The sequence below is a fragment of the Chelmon rostratus genome, chromosome 23, assembly GCF_017976325.1.
Source record: "Chelmon rostratus isolate fCheRos1 chromosome 23, fCheRos1.pri, whole genome shotgun sequence".
Lineage (NCBI taxonomy): Eukaryota > Metazoa > Chordata > Actinopteri > Chaetodontiformes > Chaetodontidae > Chelmon > Chelmon rostratus.
In genome coordinates this window covers 16,814,640-16,839,131 of record NC_055680.1, presented here as the reverse complement: position 1 = coordinate 16,839,131, position 24,492 = coordinate 16,814,640, and the positions used below count along the sequence as shown (strand labels likewise).

The 24,492-nt window shown below is 43.4% G+C and overlaps 1 protein-coding gene across 4 annotated transcripts; it reads left to right on the top strand.

Annotated features, from left to right (window-relative positions):
* Positions 1-608: 608 nt before the first annotated feature.
* Positions 609-23,957, top strand: LOC121626401 (zinc finger protein 638-like). Of its 4 annotated transcripts, XM_041964889.1 has the most exons (36): positions 609-640; positions 1,593-1,775; positions 1,946-1,959; positions 2,060-4,341; positions 5,681-5,742; positions 6,561-6,599; positions 7,175-7,363; positions 7,562-7,848; positions 8,439-8,626; positions 8,756-8,890; positions 9,211-9,309; positions 10,001-10,038; positions 10,492-11,303; positions 11,508-11,636; positions 11,753-11,787; positions 12,199-12,351; positions 12,458-12,580; positions 12,958-12,996; positions 13,331-13,456; positions 13,570-13,696; positions 14,018-14,188; positions 14,288-14,322; positions 14,530-14,694; positions 14,814-14,948; positions 15,269-15,307; positions 15,402-15,542; positions 16,187-16,281; positions 16,463-16,486; positions 17,022-17,565; positions 18,432-21,629; positions 21,764-21,863; positions 22,350-22,460; positions 22,613-22,930; positions 23,259-23,375; positions 23,469-23,590; positions 23,677-23,957. In XM_041964889.1, exons 4-36 carry the CDS (start codon positions 2,338-2,340, stop codon positions 23,737-23,739), a joined length of 9,963 nt encoding a protein of 3,320 aa, XP_041820823.1. In that variant the 5' UTR covers positions 609-640; positions 1,593-1,775; positions 1,946-1,959; positions 2,060-2,337; the 3' UTR covers positions 23,740-23,957. The 4 variants fall into 4 exon arrangements, with proteins under 4 accessions (XP_041820823.1, XP_041820821.1, XP_041820824.1 ...); XM_041964887.1 differs by having other exon boundaries at positions 1,949-4,341; XM_041964890.1 differs by having other exon boundaries at positions 1,946-4,341; positions 8,439-8,602.
* Positions 23,958-24,492: the final 535 nt, after the last annotated feature.

The window sequence follows — 24,492 nt, the reverse complement described above, 5'->3', positions numbered from 1 at the left end:
AGTGATATCAGATAAACGTTGCTGGGACAGCTGAGGCATTCCACAAGCACAATGATGAAGAGGAGGAGGCAGCACCTGGAGACAGCTTAGAGTTGTGACCTACAGCCTTCATCATAGTTTAATAATAATTTGGCACAGTGAGGCTAAACACGTGCCAGTCATCTGCACAAATCCTTGTGAATTCTCTTTCACACGTTTCATTTACCTCATGCATTTCCATCAAGGTCAAGGAAGAGTGTTAGGAAAGGACACACTAGTCCACCAACCAATGGTTAATGTCACAGAGGTTACTTACAAATAAATACTATATAAATACTATAAATACTATAATCTTGGCCAGACAGCTGTGGCTAAGTGTAAAGAAAATAAAAGCCCTGCAGCCAAAAAAAAAAAAAAAATTGAAAAAAAAACCCCGCACAAGATTGGTTTGATACCATCAGTATTTCTTCAAAGACCTCGATAAAGTCAGTGATAATGGCAATTGACATTTCAGAGGATCTTCAAGCGGTCTATCTTTTATTCTGAAGGCCAGACACCGGAACCGGAAGTCTCTACCATACGTTATTCGTTTTAAGGCAGCTAATTTTTACCTTCCTAGGGACAAGACGTGTTTGAGCACATCAAAACTACAAGATACACAGTAAGTAGTTGAAAGTACGCAACAGAAACGATGTTATAAAACATGGAACGAACCTCTACGTTGTTATTGTCGCTGTATTTGGTGTTTGTTTACATCCCAGCACTACTGAAGACTAATTTAGCGCTTGCTGGCAGGTGTGTTGGCAGTTTTGCTATTTTAGCTCTCTTTGGCTCGTGAACGGTTGAACGTTAGAAACAAAAGACATCTGTCGTAAAACTTGTGTCGGGCCAACCCGACCATCAGTGACAGTTTGGCTCAGGTCTGTGGCTCGTATCAAATAGCAACGCTAGCATCTCAGAGCCTCACACCTACAACGTTAACTCTTCCTTCAATCGGTCATTAACGAACACGGGCTATAGGGGATGGGGATGTGACGACATCATCAGGAATCGGCCGTTTTTGGGGGATACGAACCGTCACCACCCATCTAGCCCGGTACCCTCAACCCGGTCAACTCGGTGTGAGTCGGTTAACCTTCGGTTTCAGCATGGTCGGTAAACAACCAATCACTCGACCAGCAATCAGTCAAACAAAAATCAGATCAGGCTGAGGCACTGTGAGTGCAGGACTGAAGGACCGAGTAAACACCGGTGACATTTCTTCACTTTTAGGTCGATGGAGAGATGTGCCTGACATGCCATTGTAAATGCACTTCAGTATGCAAACAATAACTTTTCTGAAGGTTTTATTCAAACTGTGTGTGCGTTGTTGACTCACTTCCTTAACCCACCACAGGACTGCGTCGTGTCCAGGCTGCAGTTTTGTGCTGTCCTCTACGTGGCTTCAAACTCCACAGGGAGCGTTTCAAAAGTGAAGCGTTTTGCCTGGCTGATTTCATTGACTTTTGTTTATTCGGTCAGATAAGTAGTCTACAGAGTTGATTTTGTTTTTTTGTTTTTTTTTTGGTCTGTCTATTTATTATATTTATTTGGTCTGTTTATTGTTGGTATAGCGTAATTGCGAATTTTCCACGGAGCAGAGCAGAGAGCTGCTTCTGGGAAGCTTCTCAAATGTGCAGCGGCGTGCCTTGTGCAATTGCAAGCATTGTCTAGGATGGCTGCGATCAGCTCACGACCGCCGGCCGTGTTGCAGATGGAACACTGCATAGCTGTGCCCATTGGAATTGGGGGGTTAGGTAAGTTTGGAGGCATATCTCTCAGAAAGGAAATACATCTTTTGTAGATGTTTCCTGTTATCAGCATTGACCTTGTTTCCTCTCTTTATCTGTACTTTGTTGTTTTTGTTCTGTGTTTTCTTGTTAGTGAAGGCCAGGCAGTGAAATTGACAGAATGATTTTGTATCCAGCAGGAAGCACCAGAGTGAGCAATTCAAGACATGACCTTCTGGATGATGGATTTGACCCATCCAAGAAGCTGAAGACCAGACCCACTCAGTAACCCCTTCTTTTGTTTTTTTCAGCTTTGCATTGCTATCAGCGTGTTGTGCCCGTTCTCCTGCTCCAGGGGCCCCAACGAGCCCTCTACTTGGAGGGCTCCCAGGGAGCTTGCTGCTGATTAGCCAACAGGCTGCCTCCTTGCGGTTGGCTCAACTGTAGGCCCAGCTAGCACTGGCACAGCTGTTGGCTGCTGAGCCGTAACGTTTCCAGCCAACTCCAACCCACCTGTTCCCTACATACCTACAGCACCCTGACTGCTGCTGCCATCGATCTCCTTAACCTTCTGAAGAACCAAAACACCATGTCCCATCCCCTGTATAACCCTTTTGCTTCTGGGAACCAAAATTCCTCCCAGAGGCGGTATGGACTCTCCAGTTTACCGGCAGAAAGGGACCCTCCGAGGGCATCTTCCCATCTTGGACATGGGTCGAGCCTCAGCTCTACCGGACCCTCCTCTGCTATTCCTGCTAACTCTCGGGGAACAATCCCATCACTGATGTCTCAGTCAGTGAACTACAGGCCTGAACAGAGTAGGGTCATAATGGATGAGGACATAGCGAGGTCGATTAACATGCATATCAACAGTGCCAGAGAGGAGGTGAGGCTTCTCAACAAACCGATCCATCAGCCTGTAGATCAGGGCACTCGTTTTACCGCCACGCAAAGAGATGAGTTTCGCCCCTCAGGCAGACAGATGGCGTCTTACCCAATGTCCTCAGCCTCTGCCCCTGAAGGACATAGACGCTTGGACGAGGAAAGTAGCTCCTTGGACTGGTTGTCAAACTACAAAAGGACCACTGCTGATGACTCTAAATTTTATTCATCATCTCATTCTTCAAACTATGCAAGTGGTGATGACGGTAGGTTTAATGCCCCCAGTGAAAGAGACCATGAAATGCAGTCATTTCCAGGCTTGCATGATTATGACTGTACAGTGCCAGACAGACCTGCATCCTCTACAGAGTCCAGTCGACCCAAGTACACCTCTGAATCAGCTGCAAACATCCTTCTGCACTTTGGACTTGAGAAAGAGGACTTGGAACATCTCATCTCCTTCCCTGAAGACCAGATCACTCCTGCTAACTTGCCATTCATCTTACGCCAAGTCTGCGTTCAGAAGGCCAAGGGGGCTACAACAGCAGTGCCGCTAAACCCCTACCATGAACCCCAACCCACCAGAAACCGGGGTGGAATGGACAGTCACAGTTTGAGTACTTCTGGAGAGGCAGATATGTGCCAGGAAGAAATGTCATCGGTTGTTCGCCCAAGTAAAGTGATTGACTATGGACATACTGGCAAATATACTGGACGGGTTGGGGATGAGATTGAAAGGACCAGTGGCAGTAGAGCTGACAGTGGTGGGGGTGGAAGTATGTTGCTGATGGACACTTACGATAGTAGCAGACACAGCCGACAACTGCAGCAAAAAAATACAACAGAGGTAAAAAGCAGTGCCTTGGGTTCTTCACGTGAGCAGGCAAGTTCTGTTTCCAGTCTCAGCTCTTCGTACAGTTCAGCGCTGAACAGTGTGGTTCCCCCAACCCGTGATCAGACCAAGCGATTACAGACCCAACCAAACCAGACTTTTCAAACCATCCTCAGCTCTTTCTCACTGCCAAAGAAAGACACAGACATCAGAGTTGTCAAGTCTGAAGCCTCTAAACCTGTACCTTTGAAAGAACCAGAGGCAGCTCGCCAGTCAACGTTGAAAACCCATTGGGATGAAGTGCATCCCAACCGACCTGACCTTGTGCGTATTGGCAGTAATAGGACCAGTGGCAAAAAGGATCAGCGCAAACCTCGAGGTCAAGGGTCAATGGGTGCTAAGCGGATGAAAAAGCAGCAGCCGATCCAGAAGCAGCAACAGATGCAGCAGCAGACCCGGAAGCAGCCCAAGAATCGGAGGCAACAACAATCAAAGCAGCAGACCCAGCAGACGCCGAACCAGACAGTTTCACAGACAGGGCAATCAATTTCGCCTGCGTTTTTTTCTGCCGCAAAATCTGTTCCCCCTGCTCCTTTTCTCTCCAGCGTCGCCGGTGCCTCACTGGCCATGCAACAACCGCTGTTTATTCGCGGTGATCCTCGCCCCGTCGGTGTTCCTCCAGCTCGGCACCAGCCAATCCCGAGCCTGATGAACTTCCACAGTTTGACGGTGCCGACTTCCAAAAGGCAGCCTCAAGCAACAGTGGCAGTCTCCAAGGGTCTGCCAACGGCTGCCATGATGCATGACTATGCAGCGGCCTCGCCGAGAATCTTTCCACATACCTGTTCTCTGTGTAACAAAGAATGTACTCAAATGAAGGTGAGTGGACGACTGCACTCAGTTATTTGATTGATTAAAAGCAGTTAGAATATCATTGTTCAGTTTAGTCTGTTCATGAAGTCTGTGATATGTATCGGCCATCGCAAGCTTTAAAGTAACTAATGACTGTTTCATAATTAGATAGAAATTAACGAGATGTGGCCAACTTCTGAGACTGTTGTTGAAAACAGAGCCAAGGACTGAGAAGACATGAGGAGGACAAATCTGCAAATCTGAAGAACTAATACATCAGAAGATGATGGAAGATGGCGATTTCCTTTTTTTTCTCAGATTTTTGAATTTTGTCCCATTGTTTATGTTCAGTTTGAATGGATAATGGATTTTGTTTTTTGCCTTTTTTGTAATGCTGGCAATTATTATGGTGCCAAGCTCCCCTTTTTTATATATTTTTGTGTCCCCAAAAGGATTTCCTGTCACTTCTACGGTACAGTGAACCTGAAGCCACCTGCAACCATCATATTTCCTGAAATACAGGAAGTGTGTGACCATCTGTCTTTGATTATTTTCCTCCCTTTGAGACACCACATTCAACTTTTTGGCTCATTGAAAAAACAGCACACCAGCTTCTACTTCTCCCTACTTTCAACATCCTCCTGCCTCTACGCCAGAAGTCTCTGCTTGTGTGTTTTTGTCCTGATCCAGACTTGATAGTGACCTCTGCGACCTTGAGCAAACCCGAGGAAACTTCCCAAACATCACATTATCAAAAACCCAAGACGAAGAACTGTTATTTTAGTTGTTGATACTCCTGTTTTTGTTATATTTCTTGAAGAAGATGAAGACCGAACTCTAGTTGACTTTAAAGTCAGCCGTAATTTTCAAGCAAATAGTTGTCAAAGTTCTGAAGGATATAATGTCCTTCGTAATTTTGGCAAAAATACATTTGTATTCACATTTATTTTGTCACTACACTCGCTCGTACCAAACCCATGATTTAAATACGACTTTTAATTGACTGTCTCAGCTACTCAGCTGTGATTTGTTTCTTTTTTTTTTTTTGGATGACTGCTGTTGGTTGAACATTTAAAGAAATGCCATAAATATATTGTGCGTCTGTGGACTTCCTCTTTTTAATGTCAACACAGTCTGCGACTTCTACAATCAAGAGCAGAGAAATTTAATTCAACACTTGGGAGACCCAACACACCAACAACGAGACACAAACTTTGGATATTTATGAAACTTTTTTTTTTTAACAGTTGCTGTAATGTTAAATAAAAGATCTGTTTTGTCAGACAGTCACAGAATTGGCAGTTGAGATATTGCAGCAGATAGCAGATGCGATGATCTAAATACTGTTTGTTGTTCTGACAACTAGGATTGGCTCTCCCACCAGAACACCAGCCTTCACCTTGACAACTGCAAACTCCTGCGAACACGGTCAGTCTTTTTTACTTTTAACTTTCTCTATGAAGGTCATTATTTTTAATCACTGCCTTTTTTGTGAATACTTTTGGGAAATGCTCACGCAGGATGTACCAAAATACAGTCGAGGAAACACAAGAGAAGAGATCATTATACTGAAACCTCTTTCTCAGGATTGTACATGTCCTCTTGGTGTGACTTCTGCAGCATGGTGACAAACCCCATATAACTCATCGAGAAGGGCCCCTAAAGCACCTAAACCTCCTGCAATAGTTGAAACGTGTTCTTTTGATGGTTATTCTTGAAACCCCCCCCCCCCTTATTGTTTGGAGGCAAGTGGAACTTGTGTCAGACTTCATAAATTCTCCGAGAAAGTGTTCTTCAAGATATATCCTTTGTTTTTTTTTTATGGTTACAGTCTGCAGAACCTGTTCAATTCCTTGATATCCTTTGATTTTAGAAGTATTCTCTAAATAAACCCCCCTTTATGACCACCTACCGCAATGGAGAAACCTTTACCTTGTGTTGTCAATTTTAAATTCATTGTATATTTTGTATTGTTATTGCCTCATCATTATTTGTATGTGTTGTTTGTTGTTTTTTGACATTTTTCACCACTTATTGTTCAGTCTTTTGGGGGTTTTTTTTGTCCTTGTTTAGCGATATGTCCTTTTTTTCCTCCACAAGCACAAGTTGTGCAACTGCAGTCAAATGTCTTGTATGAACGCACACATTTGGCCAATTAAGCTGATTCTGAGATTTGATTTTTTATCCTCTTTTATTAGGTGTGTTTTATTTTTATTTTTTATTTATTTGTTTTTTCCCCCTCACAGACACCCAGAGTGGGATGGTGAGATACCACATGGGCCCAGGTAAATTTCTTAAGATGGCCAGACGCTGCCTTTCTGTTCGGCCAGAAACTGCTGCTTTTATGCTCACACTGTGTTACATGGAGCTCATACTGGGTGGAAGCACGGATCCTCAAGTTGACTATGTCCAATTCCAATCCTCACATAGGTGGCTGCATCCTCAGCGTTTCTTTGAGCAGTTCTATTTAATGAACAAAACACAGATGGAGCCATAGATCTTCCAGTTTGAAAGATACAGACAGTGTGGTTTGTGTCTTCTGCAAAGCTCAGTTTTATATTACAGCAGTCTGAACACAGTTTTAGCCACCACATGTAAAGTATTACTCCAATGATATTGGATCATAATGGATCCATGACAGCAGCCACAAAAAAGTTGTGTGACCCCAGTCAAACTGTCAACGGAGAGTCGATCTGGCAGAAATTTGCCCAGATTCTGAAATTGTTCCAGAACGACAAATTCTGAACTGTAAATTATTATTCAGACACGTAGAAAACCATTTGTCAACGAGTGCCCTGCTGTTACAAATTTTTCTTTCCTATCCTTCACCTGTGCTTTTCTCATCCGTTGCTCTCTCCAGCGCTGCAGTTACAGATGCCTCTTCCTCCGCCTCCACAAAGACTTCCCAACATCGCCACCAGAGAACCAGGCATGGAAGCCGCTCCAGCTCCCGCTCGCCCAGCCCCTGCCGCCACCGTAGCCCGGAGGGTAGAAGAAAGAAACGCAGGAGCCGATCGCGGTCACCACACAGCTCCAGATACACTCGCAGGTCTGATATGAGCAAGAACGCCAGAATGTGAAATTACCAAATACGTTCCTGCCGAACATAATACACAATACATAATAATTTTAGCCTCTTTGGATTTATTACTCACCGCTTGAATCCAGACTTGTGGTGGATTGTTTGATTTTTATTGTTTTTTAAAGGATCATTAGATTTATTGACTTATAAAATAACTTTCTTCAGGTCCAGGTCTCGCTCTCGCTCCCCACGTTATGACCGCCCGACCTCCTCCCGCTATCAGTCTCTTTCAACGAGCCCTGAGAGACGATCATCACCGAGGAGGAGAGACGACAAACGGTCCTCACCAAGGAGAACTAACGAGAGACGGTCATCTCCGAGGAGGAGCCGCGAGAGAAGATCTTCTCCGAGGAGGAGCCATGAGGGGCGATCGTCCACAGAAAGGTCATCCCCTCAACAGAAGAAGTCGAGCAGTGCGGAGAGACTGGCTAAGAAACTCCTAAAAACATCAGGTTTGAGAAATTCCTTCAGGACTTTAGCAAAGACTGTTTAAATGCTTATCCTGTTACTAAACATATCTGTACCTATTATAGAGCTACATACAAGTACTTGTCACAAATACAAATGGTTTGTGTACCTCTAGCTGGTGACAGCCATAGTTAGAGGCATTGAGTTTTTGGATTGATCGTTTGTGTGTACGTCGTATTCTCGTGAACGCAGTATCTCAGCAACTCCTCTTGGGAATTTCTTCAAATTTGGCACAAATGTCCTCTTGAACTGATCAGATTTTGTCAGTTAAAGGTCATTGTGAACTCACAGAACACATTTTTGACCACAACTCAAGAATCCATATGCTAATTATGACAAAATTTCACACAAATGTCTCGCAGGATAAACTATTAGCAATTTTTAACCTGTAAGCCAATTAGAAAAGATGGTAAAAGCTTATGAAGCAACAGGCAAGAAATTAGAGACACTTAACAGAATAATGATGATTAACTCCGGTTTTCTTCATCTTTATAATAGAGACTCTGTATGAGACTTTGCAACCACTAAATTATTGCAGTTTCGTCTTACACTCTTTTTGTCTCCGTCCCTCTAGCTGTCCAGTCTCTGTCGAAACAGTCTGACCTGGAGGCCGTGGTTAAAACTCTGGCTCCTGCCTTGCTGGCCGAGCTGGCCAAGATGAAGTCCTCCTCCTCCTCTGCAGCAAAGGAATCAACTTCAAAGCCCTCGAAAGGAAAGCCCAGCCTCCAGAAGAGTGAGGCAAGTTTTTCCACAAAGAATAAGGTTGGTGCGTGCCTGTGCGTGCATGTGTGTGTACACACCAGGGAAAAGTAACACAGGTGCATTTTTGTCTTCCTTCCTTTTGTGATGACCAACATTATGCTTTGAGCTTTTCTCTCTCTCTTTGCTCAGTCTGGTAAAACTGCACCTCCAACCATGGTGCGACTAGCAGGGATCCAGAGCTGTCTCTCTCACGGCGATGTGACCGCTGCTGTGGAGCACTTTGGAAAAACCAAGTCGGTTGTACTGTTTCGGTCCAGACTGCAGGTATGTACACAGACTGTTTCTTCTAGCCAGGTCTGTATTTGGGTTAACTTAACCTTTTCACAATGTGCAGAATCTAGTGCTGTTAGCGAAGCTTTACCTCGACCATCGGTTGCTTTTATTTAGGTAGATAATCAGCAAGCACCCACATGTGAGAAGTCTGCAGTTTTGCCAAAGTGTTTGACAAAATGAATCAGTTCTTGAAATTGTTGCTGTTTAGCTAATTGACTAATTGTTGGATGTGTTAATATGCTGAGACATAACTCGAAAGATACAAACAACTGATTGTGTCTGGTTATTGGTGTGTGTGCGTCGACATGTAGGCAGTCGTGTGTTTCGAGAAAGAGGAAGACGCTCAGAAACTGAAGAGCATAAAGAGCCTCCACGCAAAAGGAATAGAGATCAGTGTCGTCAGAGAAAAGGTATTAACACTTTTTGTCTTGGCGGGGGAATTTATTTAAGAATTAAAATGAGTTATAGAGGGAAAATAAAATCAGACTATATATATTTACATTATATACGAAATGAGGATTCAAATGATATTGCATTTAGAAGGATGGCTCAGTTTCACAATGCAAAATTTGTATTGCACATGAGTAAGATATGGATAATAATATACAATGTTTTGCATGGTAGAAAGAATGTGACACAGTAACAAATATACAAGTAAAGTTTATATAAGTAGTAAAAAAAACATGTATATTATATGAATAGTTGCACAGATGTAATGGACATGAGAAAATGTTAACATAAATAAAAGTAGAGCAAAAAGAAGGTGAATGTGAAACAACATTAACACAGTGCTGCATTAAATGATGGTTGAGTTAAACAGTCTGACAGCTGTTAGAAGGATCTGTGGTAGCATTTCTGGTAGATTCACTTAACAGTGTCCTGCGCACTCTGAAGGACCTCAGTCTTCTCTGCCGATGGAGACGACTTTGGCCCTTCTTGTACAGGACATCTGTGATGTTTGTCCAGTCCAGGTTGCGGTTGAGGTGAATTCTCACCTACAATCTCAGTGTCCAAACCCTGGACATTTGTCTGCTGTCGTGTGCTCACATTGTCAATAATCAGATTAATCTAAAATAACAAATCTTATTTATTTGTTTACAGGAGACTGTTTCTAAGGAGCAAGAGAAGCCTCCTAAGAAGTAAGACATGTTTCATACAGACCTCTTTGTAACAGTGATGGAGCGTTCTGTCTTGTTTTGGCTATATATTACTAGAAATATTGAGTTTTTTAAATTTGTTTTCACATCAGGGTCTTTCCAACATACAGTTCATATGTTCAGAATTGACTGTACCCGCTGTATTCACTTTTAGCTTGTGAAAACAAATCAGCGTACTTGTGATATTTTATGTCTGTAAAGTGTGCAAGTAATATCTACATGTTCGTTTCCATCCTGTGGATGTTAAATGTCTTTTATAATGTTCATTTCAAAATAATTGTTCACACAGAGAATAAAAGTCATCCAGGAATTCAGCCTTTGAAGGACTGTACTATCTTCTACTGAAGAGCGCATAAAAACACTCAAACTGTGACCTTGACTTTCCATTTCTCCATTTTCTCCTGCTTGACCCATGTGACTCTCTTTTGTTTGCAGAAAACCTGCCACATCCAGTGTCTCCACACCTCAGAGCTCTGAATCCAAAACCACCACTAGCACTGAAAAGGTTCTTCCCCCTACAGCTAGCAGGCCTCAGCTTAAAGGGCCTTCACCCTCTGAAGCTAAAAAAGCTACGACAGGCAAACTTACCAGTCAGAAAGTTGCAGCTAAAGGCTCAGTTAAAGGCCTAATGACTGTGGCTAAATCAAAAGTGTTGGTTTCCAAAGCCAAAAGCATCTCAACCAAGCAGATAGCTAAAGCAGTAAAAACAGAAAAGTTGCCTGCGAAGGGAGGTGTGAAAAAAGCTGCAGTAAAGAAAAAATTGTCCTCAGGATCCAAGTCCACAGCTCCAGAACATCAGCCTGAAGCTGATGACTCTGAACAAAAACCTGTACCTGGAAAAACCAGTGTGAAAGAATCCGTGGAGGCGCAGAAAGAGACAGCCGAAGGTGATGAAGCAGCAAATGTGAAATCTTTTGAACCTCAGCATCAAGTAAATGTTGCCACGGGCAGTGATGCTGGAGGTGCTGAACCAATGGAGCTTGGGGAAACAGGAGCTGCAGAGGCTGTACCAGAAAGTTCAGCAGACAAACCCAGTGAGAGTCCACCACCAACCAGTTCAGAGGAGACCCGGCCAACAGAAGCCTCTGTCAGAGCTTCACCTCACGTCCAGCAAAGCACCCTGTCAGAACCAGAGTCCACTGCACAAGGACCAGAGACCAAGACAGATGCTTCACAAATGCAACAGCCAGCTGCTGTGGAGGCAAAGCTGCCAGATGGAGGTGTGGAGACAAGAACAGTGAAAGAAGGTATGGTGGAGATCTTTTTAATGGATGTATGGTGAAGTATGTTAAATGTGATGTGTGGAGTTGGTGGAAGATGTTCAAAGAAAAAGGCTGGCACAAATCGCATTAAAAAACCAAAACTAATGTATATAAAGGGGGGTGGGTGGATGATGCTGATCTTTCAAAATCTCGACATTCAACCTTAATTAAATTTGATTTTTTTTGAAGATCCTGAAGCTGCAGTGAAGACAGAAACAGATGAACCATCAGCAAACGAGCCGACAGCTGCAGCAGCGTCCACGCCGTCTTTGACTGTCGGGGAGATGGTAGAAAAACACCTGCATCAAAACAGGATAGGTCAGAAATCCAAGAAAGAGACAGTTTGTCTGTCTTTCACAAATGTCTGCATATCGTCATAAGTGTACCGTCTTTCTCTGTTTTTTTTTAACATCTTCTTTGTCTCTCTTTCACAGCTTGCCTCAATATCAGAACTTGCTTCTCACCAAAAGTAGGTTTCATCAAATCACTGAAATGAAGTATTACAATATTTCCGAATGCATGTTTGAAATGTGCTAAAATGTCCTTAATAAATGGTTATAGAAGATAAATATTTTCCAAAGGAGTCAAAGTCTCAACTGTTTTCTGTTGCCTGTCACTGCTGCTTGCTCCACTGACTAGAAAGCTTGTTGTCTCAAGCTAAATTAATTAAATTCTGGTATGTTAATTATCCATTTTATGCAGCTTATCCATGTCCAGGTCACAAGAGTTTAACAAATTATATTATGAGAATTTATTGTTCTGTCATGCTGATAAAAATGTGATAAAATAAATATTTCTAGGTTATATTGTCCTGGCTGGGTAGTAGTTTCATGCTTCATACGTGTTTGAAACAGAATCTTTCTTTGCTTCATGTTTCCAGTTTTTTGGACTTGATAAGAAGCTGTTGTTCATAAACGGACTGCCGAGGTATGACGACGGCTGCTACACAGAGGACGATGTTGCCAACCTGCTCATACCGTTTGGATTTAAATACACAGATGAGAGCCTCTATGTTGTTCCTCAGACATGCATGGTAGGCTTTGTTTACGTTGCACGCTTTTAATGCCTTCTGCCTCTTTCTAAAGTCGAGTCATGCAGAATGTAGATGCAGTTCCTTTCGTTTCTGGATTTTCTTTCAGGCCTTCGCCCGGATGCCGTCAGTGGAGAAGATGCACAGCGTCGTCTCCGTAAAGAAAGGCATTGTTTTCAAAGGGTCTAAAATCCGTGTCCACGTGGTGGCCAGCGGTATTACAATGACACCGGTAAGCATGTGCACGACACTGTTTTTATTCATGCGTTTTCTGATAGTTTAAAGTAATCAGGGTCCTCTGATGATGTAAAATAAAGAATGCAGAAAGCTGCTGTGGTGTTCTGAGTGTTTAAAACTATAATTAACTGTTAAAAGTTAAGTGTTTGCTCTGCAAGATGTATTTTCTGATCTTGACTGTATAATCAGATTTTCACCAGATTTCAGTATTTAAAATAAATGTCAACACATTCACTTTATTTTTTCAAGATAAAAAAAAAAAAAACACCCTGGCACACACTTATGATATTTATACAAAGACATGCTGAGCTGAGAGCATTCACCTTAGGTGAGAATGGGTTTAATTTTGAATGTCTAATGTTTCTGTTTCAGTTTGGGTTTTATAAATCACTGATGAAGCTGATGAAGTCTGTAAGTAATGCACACACACTGTCGTCCTCAACATTCACAAGCTGTATGAAGAGGCAATGTGATGCCTGTTTGCAGGTTTATACTTTTATTTTAGCCGTCTATTATAACAGGTTGGCATGCTTTAATGTTCAAATGTTATCTCTCTGACGCTGTATGTTGCCATAACACCGCCATTCTCCTGCTCTGAAACATCCTGGTTTAGCTCAGTCCTCCTTGAGGTCCCCCGACCCATTAAAGATACTTTGAGAACTGTTATTACAGCTTTGTGGTGTCTGTGTGTCTGTCCTCTTCACAACGTTTGCTTTTGATTGTCCACTTCCTGCTCTTGACGCAGCCTGTGCTTGATGATGGAACAAGAACGTTCTTCATCAAGAACATTTCACCGAGTGAGATCAGGGACCTCAGAGAGGCTTTGAAAAAGATCGATTTTGTCAGGAACTACCTGCCTCTCCTCAACAAGGTAGAAACTGACATTTAAGAATTCAAGTGCTTCTGTTTCAGTGGCTCTAAAAAAGAGACTTCCTGTTGGTCTTACCTGTCACGTATGTGTGTTTGTGTGATTGTGTGTTCCAGGTCTTTGTAGAGTTCGAGTCTGTCCGCGATGCTGATCGGCTCGGAGTTTGGTACAGTCTCCTGAAACAAGCTCCTGGATGTGAAGTCCACAGGCTGAACATACCATACAGCACGTGTACATCATTACGTAAGTCTCTGTTTTAGTTTACAGTTAAATTTCATATAAAAAAGTAATGTAAGTTATGGTATTACACTTATGCACAGTGTTTCCTGTATAACTGTACGTGCCTGGTCATCACACCAACTATCCAGTCATTCAAAAAAAAAAAAAAAAAAAATTTTCAGTAACAACCATAAAGTAATGGTAATAATCTAAAATTAGAAATTTATAACAAGTATGAGACACAGTGACAAAACTAACAATAACAATCAAACACATCCGCTGTACGCTGCTCTTTTGTTGCTCTTCACAGATTTTCAAAATGACACTTTCCTTTTTTTTGCGCAGCACCAAGACTGCCTGCGTACGCTCTGCCAGACAGTAAGGATGCTGTTGCCGGGGCGACTATCCCATCAGTAGAATTTGGCGTGCCACAGGGAAGCATTTCACCATTTTGGGTCACGATGAGAAAAAGTCCCTTCCTGTTCCCGACTGTTTCTCCTTGGTTCATCATCCCAGGTAAGAGACACAGTTTTTCCTACATTATCATCACCAGATTTACCACGTTAACGTATTCAGGAAGGTGACTGTTTGCCTGTGTTCACTTTTAACGCCAAGATTACCTGACAGTCAGAGGAAAGGACAACATACAGGTAAGCCCATTTCTCTCTATGACTTAACCCATTAGTGTGTGTGTGTGTGTGTGTGTATATATATATATATATATATATATATGAGAGAGAGATACATGATTTGTTTATGTTTTGATGCTTTATTTGTTCTGTACTTTATGTGCAATAAAGTCAAATCAGCGTCAACACGTGAATTACACTTTGGGCTTTGAATGTTGTGTTTTCTAGGAGGCCGGTCGTCGTGGTTCCATGTTTTCCACGATCATGTTGACCGGTTTGCCAGAGGGAAACTACGAGCATGAGGACGTGGCCAGGCTGGTCTGGAAGTATTTCCCCAAACAGAGCCTCCACTCCCTGTTCTACAGCGTGGTGGTCTTACCGCTGCAGAGGAGGGTAAGAAGTACAAACTGGAGACAGTTACAGGCACAAATATGAATGTAATTACATTGTTAAATAAAGCTGTGTTGTCTGAATTTAGCTGTTTATCCTGTGTTTCCTCTCTTCACCTCCAGGCCTTTGTGTTTTTTGCCAATTGGACTTCGTGCTGCAATTTTGTTCAAGATCACATCAAAAAGCCGCTTTTTGTCAAAGCCTCCAAGCTCAGTGTCCACTTCGTCTTGCAAGCCATGAATCCTGGATCCAGTGAGGTACAGACCAGGCCACCATCTGGGCTGTAACACTGTCAGGATCAGGATGAGATAGAAAAATCAACTTGTAGAAGTAGACAGGAATCAGGAGGGATTCCTCTTCTGTCGTCATTTTATGAACAGCTGATGCTGCAAATGATTCGTTTCTTCTATAGAAATTTCAGAAGGAAATAATAACAGACAACACAACAACACACAGAAGCACAGACATGTCTGCACACAATTTGTTTCATTGGAGAAAACATGTCGCCCTAAATGTTTAAAATGTAGATATAAAATGTGTTTTGAAAGTCAATCCATGACTTGTAATGTTTTTGCAGGAGGTGATGTACAGAAGTCTGATGAAGTGGAGCAACGCTGTAAGTCATGAATCACTTCTGTAAATCTTTTATGGAGTGAAAGCAGAAATCTCTGGATCTCTTTGCCTTAACACCAACTATTATTGCTCTTCAGGGAGTTCCAGAGTCAGAGTCTCTGGAGGAGCGTTTGCTGTGTGTGGAGATCTCTGAGGCGTCTGTAAACGTGATCAGGATGGTCATGGAAGCGGTGGCCTCCATCGCAACCTTTGTCAGCTTCCTGCCGCTCGCCAACAGGGTACAAGAACACGAACACCTGCACTTTTCACATTTAACTGCCATGTCAGGGTATCTGCAGGTCCTAAAAGGCCTTGAATTATTATGACGGTGCTTTGAGGAGGCTGTTGAATCATTTCTGTGGAGTTTCAGTCAGCACCGTCAGACTTGTAGGATCAATTTTTGAAGTATACTCATTATATTTCAAGGAATTATTGTTATACACACAATGTGATATAAATGTAAATAAGTAATTGTTCTTAAAGCAATTTATTTTAATCAGATAATAGAACAAATTCTATTGACTAAATGTTCACCACCTGTAGATATTCAGTCAAAAGTAGGGAAAGAAAGTATTTTTGTACAAAAAATGCTCAAGAATGGTGGAAAGATTAATCAAGTCACTAATTCTCTGTAAGTCATTCAAATGTACGGCCACATCTGTAGCCTACCCGAAGTGTCTGAACTTTCTCTGTCATGTAAAAGTGAATTTGTTGTGCACATTTGAGTACGACTGCTGTGCTTGAATATACTGCAGCTTCACACACGATGGATTCTTATGGCTCGTTGCCGTTCTCTCTGTTTGTTGCTTTTGTCACGTCCTTCATCTCTCCCTCCTCTCTGTCTTTTTCACCCTCTTTCTCCATGACTGTCATTCTTCCTCAGATATGTGTTGAGATGGCTGACTCCAGCGGTGTGACGCAGGTGGTGGAGAAATACAACACTTTCACTCCGGACTCTCATAAAAAGCGTGAAACTTGGTACGCATGTGTCCTTTTAACAGTCAGGGGTACAAAGTGAGGTTAATTAGTTTTATGATTACATCTGTGTTTCTGCATACGGTCTTTATGATAGCAGCTTGCCTCTATATGTGTTTATATGTTTTTATTTTTAATCCCCCGTCCTCACAACTAAACTGGCCAACTCTTTTTCTCTCTCCAGGAGTAAAGTTCAGCGTTTTGAGACGTGAGTATGTTGCTTTGTAATTGACTCTTGTCCAGTTAAAAAACTGACAAAATAAGTTTTAGTTACCAAAGCATGACGACAATCGTTGTGATGAGAGACATTTTGTATGATGGCCAGGTTTAACTGGCTGAAAAATGTGCGACAATGATTGGTGAATCAGTTAGTCGGTCAACAGAAAATGAATGTACATCTATGTTATTTTTATCAATCAGTCATTTAAAACAAAACATTCTGTAGTTGCAGCTTCTCCAGCATGAACATTTGCTCTTTTTCTCTGTTTTTAAATCATCTTAAACTGAATATGCTTTGTTTCTGGACTGTTGGTTGTACATAAAAACAAGTCAGCGAGGACTCTGGGGAAATGCGATGGGGAATGAAAGTCATTGTTAGTTGTATGACTGAAAAGTTAACTCAGGGACACTGAATGAGAAGCTGAAATTGTATTTATTTCTTCCATGTACTGCATTCAGCCATTTGGTATGAGCGACCCTGCTTTCATTTGCAACTGACAGTCCTTTCCTGTTTTTAATTATAGCCTGAAGAACCTAAAACAGCGTCTGCAAGAAGCTAGCGAGATCACAATAAACTTTGAACCAAACGCCATCGATGTTGAAGCCAAGCCCCCAGTTGTGAGGTCTCAGCCCCAGCCCCTTCCCTCTGAACTTTCTGATAATGGGTCACAACCTGGTCTGCAAACCAGTGGCCCTGGTGGGTCCACCATGTCTGAGTCCATCACAGCAGGACCAAGTGCTGCCGCCTTAAGCGATGTATCAATGGAGGAGGACCATGAGAAATCAGGAACTGAGATTGTCATGGGCTCCGCTGTTGGTCCTGAACCAAATGACGACGTAGAGGGATCACGAACAACTTTGATCTCTGCGGCTGATCTGACCTCTGCAGTCAGCAGTAGAAAGACAGTCCCTGCTGCTTCCAGCCCTGCCCCCTCAGCCACGGCATTCATGCCGAAAGAAGACTTTGCAGAACTTCCTCAGATGGACACAGAAACTTTAAAGGTGCTCACGGCAGCAGTTCGCCAGCACAGACTCTCCCAAACGAGCAAGTCCCACAGTGAGAGGGAGGTGAGATCTGGCTTTAAAATATCACTCAATATTTATGTTTGCTAGGAATGTATTTTGTCAGTGCCAAAATGTGGAGCCAAGTACTTCAATGGCTCGTGCTACAAGGTAATTTCAGTTGATATATCTATATAATACTCCGGCCTTATTCTTTAACAAGCATGTGTGTGTGAGACACCAACGTACTGTTGATTATTGCTCTGTTTGCCAAACAAGTGCACTGCACAATACAGCTACATATAAATGAGTGATACTTCTGTCTCAAATAACAATATGCGCTGCATCATGCATGCAATGAATTATGGTCAGTGCAGTTCACTAACATGGTTTCAGGGCACGACACCATTATATGTTCTTTTAAAACCAAGGTAGGGCGTTGGTAGTGAACGTATTGTTTGCAAGGGAATTAAGCTGTGATGGTGAGAATTACAGTCACCAAAATATTAGAAAATCCCTCATTACTACTCCATACTCCATTCGAGGCTCCCATGGCCATGACACTACTTTTGAAGCGTTTCTGGGAAAACTTGTGATTTTGCTCGTGGCATTTGAAAATATTGGTTTGTTATACCTGAGCAGTACAGTCACCGAAATTTACAGCAACACTTTGAAAAGACGGTGGTTATAATTGTGCATGTCCATGCTGCGACTCCTCAACCCTGCCTGGTAAAAGTCTTCCCATTTATTTTGTATCACTAATCCAGGAAAACCCTTTTTTTTAAACTTCAGAGCCCCAGCAAAAACAACACAAGCTCTCAAACAGTAACAGCCACGTGTCAGAGTCCTTACTTTAACCTTTTCATCTTTCTGTGACACCTCCTGATAAATAAGCTGATAAGATGATTCCTTCTTTGTGCTCCATCATTCAGGGTCTGGATGATTTTACAGATGACACTTTGCCTTCAGACACGGATCTGTTTGATGAGCAAAATTTCAACATGGATGACTTTGTCACTGTCGATGAAGTTGGTGAGGATGTGGAAGACACAAGATCCAGGCCTGAACGCTCCTCCTCATCCTCCTCCAGAGCGAGACGAGAGAGGCAAAGCTCACATGTGTCGTCTGGTAGCAAAGAGACGTCGAAGAGGTCTTCAAAAGATTCCAAGAGTGCAGCATCCTCCTCATCGTCGTCATCCAAGTTGACTAAAAGTTCAAGCTCTTCTAACTCAAGCTCCGTAAAAAAGACAAAGTCCGAGGGCACATCTGAGCCCAGCAAATTGCCTACCAAACCCTCGTCCTCTGCCAAGCCCTCCTCCTCTTCTCCACCATCTACTAAAGCCACTTCCCTCCCTGGTCAGAAAACACAAGAGAGCAAGACAAAATCTCCATCCAAAGCATCACGTTCCACATCCTCTGGTTGTAGTACCCTCTCATCATCCACTACACGTGAAAGAGAAAAGATAACGTCAGCAGCGACTGTCGAGGCATCAGTAGAGACTCATCTGAAGCCACTTAAAGAAGAAGCAAAAGCCACAGAGGGCGCAGTGACACGGTCTGACCACAGAGTGTCAGCAGAGGGCATTGCTGCAAAGACTGTTGAGCCTGAGATAAAAGTAGAAACATCATCAGAGATGCATCCACCTCCACAAGGACATGGAGTAGAGTTGAGCCAAGGCCAGAATCTGGAGATTGATTGTAACGTCAACACACTCAAAGACCGGAAGAAAAGCAAAGAGGAAATAAAAGAAGAGGATGTTGACAAACACACAGAGGAGCAGGAGGATGACGGTGAAAACTACCAAATCCTCGACTCACTTGATGATCAAACAGATGAACAGATGGAGGATGGGGACCAAGAGGGCAGCTCTGAAACCCAGCAAACTGGACCTGAACGAGGTCAGACTTTGCATGAGGAAAGCTATGAGGACTTGGACAGTGCCGACAACAAAGGCCACGCCCGCCCTGAGAAGTACAGTGAGATGGAAATGGATGGCTCTTTCCAAGTGTTAGACAGTGTTACTGAAAACAAAGAAGCTTCGAGTCAAGAGGACATTCGCATGGTCCAAGATGACGGTTCCCCAGCAAAGCAGGTGTCTGACGAAGGTGCAGCTCCAGTAGATGACAAATCTAATGATAAAATTGCAATTAAAGATGCAGTGGATAAAGATCAAGAGACAAATGACAAAGATCATTTCCAAGTGTTAGATACAGGTAGCAAACAAGCTCCAAGGGTCAAGGGAGATAGGAAAAAGACAAATCAAAAAGAAGAAGAGGTCGAAGGGAAAATACTTGCAGTCGAATCCTGCAAAGCCTCCAAAGATGTGGAAGCTGCTGATGTCCGAGTCCCTAATGAAGACCAGCCTCAGAAAAGGACCAAGAAAGAGGAGGCGACTGCCAGAAAAGTACCAACAAAGAGGAGTGGGCCCACAACCACATCATCCAAGAAACAAGACAGGACGGTTAAAAAATACGAGACACGGAAGAAGATGGACACCACTGCCTCTCAAAAAGACAAAGACAGCGAAGAGGCCACTGAGGAGACGGTGTACCAGATAGTAGATTCTGTTGGAGACGAACCGGTTCAAGATACTACCAGCACAGAAAGGTCTGGTAGAAGAAGGAGTGCAAGAGGAAAGAAAGAGGATGAAATCGAGGACGAGACCACAGATGATGATCCAACAGTCCCGACAAAATCTACCAGAGGAAAAAGGGAAAGAACAAGTAAGAAAGATGCTTTGATTGAGGAAACAGTAAAAGAGGACACGCCAACAAGAAGGAGGCAGACTCCTGCCAGAGAGGCACAGGAAGGAAACAGGGAAAAAACAGGGAAGAAAGAGGAGAAAGCCCCTTCAAAACACAGCACACCAACAAAGAAGAGTGACGGTGTTGTAAGACAGGAGGCTGCTACCAATGAAATGTTTGACTCTGTGGAGGACGAGGTTGTTAAGGATGATCGACCCACTGCAGGACGAAAAAGGGGAAGACCAAAGAAAGAGGTTAAAACAACTAAAAAAGACATCGGGACATTAAAGAAGGACAACAAAGAGGCATATGAAACGGTAGGCGATGAAGAAGAGGTGACATATCAGATCCTTGACTCTGTGGAGGACAAGACAATTGAGGATCAGCCCTCCTCGCGACAGTCTGAGAGTTCAAGAAGAGAAGACATTTCTAAAAACGATGAGGAGCAAACCAAGAACAGCGCATCTCTCTCAGGATCGACCAAAAATGAGGAGGAGGAGGACGAGCCCATGTATCAGATCGTAGATTCTCTGGAAGACGATCAAGACGAGCTGACGGCCACAGAGACGTCCGATGGAGGGGGGAAGGAAAAACGTCACGAAACTCCCACAAAAGAAGAGGCTGAGAAAGGAGGCACACCAACACCTGATACCACAGATGTGGAACCATCCGAAACAGTGACCATCAAGGAGGAGAGTCTGTATCAGAGAGTCGATGATTTGGTGGAAGTACATGATGATCCATCTGCTGCAGAAGAGTCTGGTACCAGAAGTAAGGAGAGGACATCCAAAACAGACATTCAGAAAGAGGATGAATCAACAAGCAAGTCCCAAAGAGACGCTGTGACAACAGAAGAGGAAAAGAAAGAAAAATCCCCTGAGAAAAACGACACAACGAGCACTCTGGTGAACCTGGACCAAGTGAGCGAGGAGGAGGAGGATTACCCTGACGACACGGCAGAGGAGGAAGAACTGAGGAAGAGGCAAGCCGCCACAAACAAGAAGCAGTTTGCCGAAGAACAGGAAGCAAGGAGGACCGGAGAAGGAGAAGAGAGGGAGAGGAAGCAAAGTAGCCGGAGCAGCAGCAGTAGAGGAGGCGACAGTGGAGGAACGAGGAAGGAGAGCGGGAGGGAAAATGAGGAGGTGGTGGAGGTCGACACCACGGAGCTGCTGACTCTGGATGAGGTGGGTGCAGATGAAGCCAGAGAGGAAGGAGTGCAGGAGAGCCAAGGGTGGGGTGGAGAGATCACAGAGGGAGAGCTGGAGACGCTCGTCACTCTGGACGAGTTCGTAGAAAAAGAAGAGGACAGAAAGGCTCAGCAAGACGCACAGGAGACCCGCCCACTCAGCCGGGAGGACCAATCAGTGGACTCCTTAAACCCAAAGGTAAAGATTAAGATTCAAAAACAGGCCAGTTTTATTCTCCTCATGGGGAAGATACTGTGAAACACCGTGAGACAGAAAATGACAAAACACAAACACAGAAACACTGAAGGTGAAGATCTCGTGTCTGTTTTCAGACTTCAGACAAAGCAGCCGGTGATGAGGAAGAGAAGCCGGACGAAGAGCAAGCTGAGAAAACATCGAGATCTGTCAAACGCAAACACGATGAGGACACAGGTGTGTGTAATTCAGTCAACACATAGTAAAGTACTGTATACATGAGCAGGTATATTTGCATTATACATTTTAAGAGAAATATTGATTATGTGATTTCAAACCAGTTGACAGTTTCCCGCTTTAACAAGTCAAAATGTTGGCTGTGTAAAGGGTCTGTTGGCCTCACCTGTGATGATTTAGGTATGTGACAGGTTTAGATTTACATTTTGATTTGGATGTGGTAGCCAGTGGTAGCCCTGATTAGCATTAGCAGAAAAAAAACAATGAGCGACCTCTTCTTCAGAATGCTGATGTTTCACTGCTGGAGGAGTAAAGATTACATCTTCAACATCTGGCCAGAATGCATCAGCTTTGAATTTGACTCAAATGCTTCTTGTTTATATTAAAACTGTTTTTTTTTTTCATATGAGAGATCTGGCAAATGTAAAATGTTGGCTCCAGGTCAAAGCTTGTTATATCCATAAAGCATTTTTTGTCCTCTCATAGAGGAAAGTGTGAACTTTGTGACGGTAGACGAGGTGGGAGAGGAGGAGGAAAAGGAAGCGGGAACAACCAGGATAAGAGGCCGACCCAAGAAGAGAACCAGACCGACCCCTGGTAACACACACACACACACACACACACACACACACACACACACACACACACACACTTCTATATCTTTTATACAATCATGTCAAATCTAATGTGTATTTGCATGTTTTCCTCTCATTCGTCCGCTCAACACCATCCATTGTCTTCAACCACAGTGAGGAAATCTACCAGAGGGAAAAAAGTGAGCACAAACGGCGAAACAGAAGAAGAAAAGGAACCAGCTGACGTACTGCCTCCCGCATCACTCGACGCCTCGTCGTCACCGGACAAAGATTCGTCCACGCCGTCAAGTGACGGCCACCTGGAGACCCAGAAGAAGGAGGCGGAGGTGGAAGCGGCGAGCCGAGCCGGCGTCGATGCCGCCTCCGCTGAGCGGGAGCTGCGGCCGGAGACCCCTGACAACCAGACACTAGACGGATGTGTGGAGGAAGGAGAGGAGGAGAAGGAAGGATGGAGCAGGACGGACACTAAAGGTACAGAGAGCTGAAGGAAGGCTGGACTGAGGCCGTTTCCACGCTGACATGGATTTTTTAGTTTTAGTGCACCGTCCACACTGAGCTGCTATTCTGCACCAATCAGAGTGCTTCTTTCTGAATATTCTCTCCAAAGTGGTCGAAATTGTCGACACTTGGGGACAGTTGGGCTGCAGTTGCATCCATTACTAGTTTATTTAGAGAATAAAATGTCTGTGAATCCAACTGTTCTTAAATTCCCCCAAATATTTTCTTATCCTAGGAACCAAAGAAAAGCAGCAAATTTGAGAAGCTGCAACTGATTGATTGATTTCCTTCTGTTCTCCAGCTGTGAGTAAACAGAGGAGGGAGCTTGTCGGACCTGAGGCAAAGAGATCTCGTTCTCAGTCTCCCTGTGTCGCCGCTGACTTCAAACTGCCCCCATTCAAACCCAACACCCCCCTCGGTGAGACACACACACACACTAGCACACTCCCATTTTACTGGAAACCCACATGTTGATATAGTGTCCTGTCACCTTCACCGTCTCCCTCTTCAGGTCAGGAGTTTGTCGTCCCCAGATCAGGATATTTCTGCAACCTCTGCTCTGTTTTCTACCTGAACGAGAGCAACGCCAAGGAGCTCCACTGCAGCAGCCGGAGACACTACGAGAGCCTGCAGGTACGCACAAACACATGCACTGAACTACACACACTGAAACACACACTGGCCTCACGTTGTTTGTGTTCTCCCTCTTCTCTTTTCAGAAACATTGCCAGAAGCTTCAACAGAAACCAGCAACAAGTTCTCATGACTCCGTTTCTGATTGATCCCGACTTCATCTTATGATTTATATATTTATTGATTTAATTATTTTCTTAAAAACATGAAAATGAAAATGCTGGACAAGTGAAACTTGTGCAGCTCCACAAACCACTGCAGAGAGAAGTTATGTTGGTCATCGTGGCTAATTCCTGTCTTGCACCTTGTTTCATGTAAATATCAGTTATGCATCTACAGTAATAACTAATAAATGCTTTAGAATGAATTGACCAGTTGGGATTCAAACTAGTTAAACACATCACTTTCATCGTGTTTCTACTTTTCTGAGAAAGATGGCAGAACGTGAAGGATGGGGATGATGAACTGTTAGGCTAGGAACTTATTAAAACCTGTTTTTAAAAGTGAATAAATGAAGCCTAGAATTAAATCTTTCGGTGATATAAAAAGCTCAGAGACGTTAACAATCATTTTAGATTTATTGGCTGTAAAATCAGACGTTTGAGCTTTCAGTTTAGGTTCGAGGTACCTGACACAGTTTCCTGCACTGAATCACTTCCTGCACAAGATCACTGTTTATTTTTCGAGCTGTGTTTTATGACCTTTATTATTATTGGTGTCATGTGTGGCTCGTTGGTCTAGGGGTATAATTCTCGCTTTGGTGCGAGAGGTCCAGGGTTCAAATCCCGGGCGAGCCCTTAAGATTGCTTGAGGTACACAGCAAAAACTCTACAAAGGAGGGGTTCGCTATGAGTACTTAAGTGTGTAAAACTCAGCTATTTGTTGCATCACTCAGGATAGAG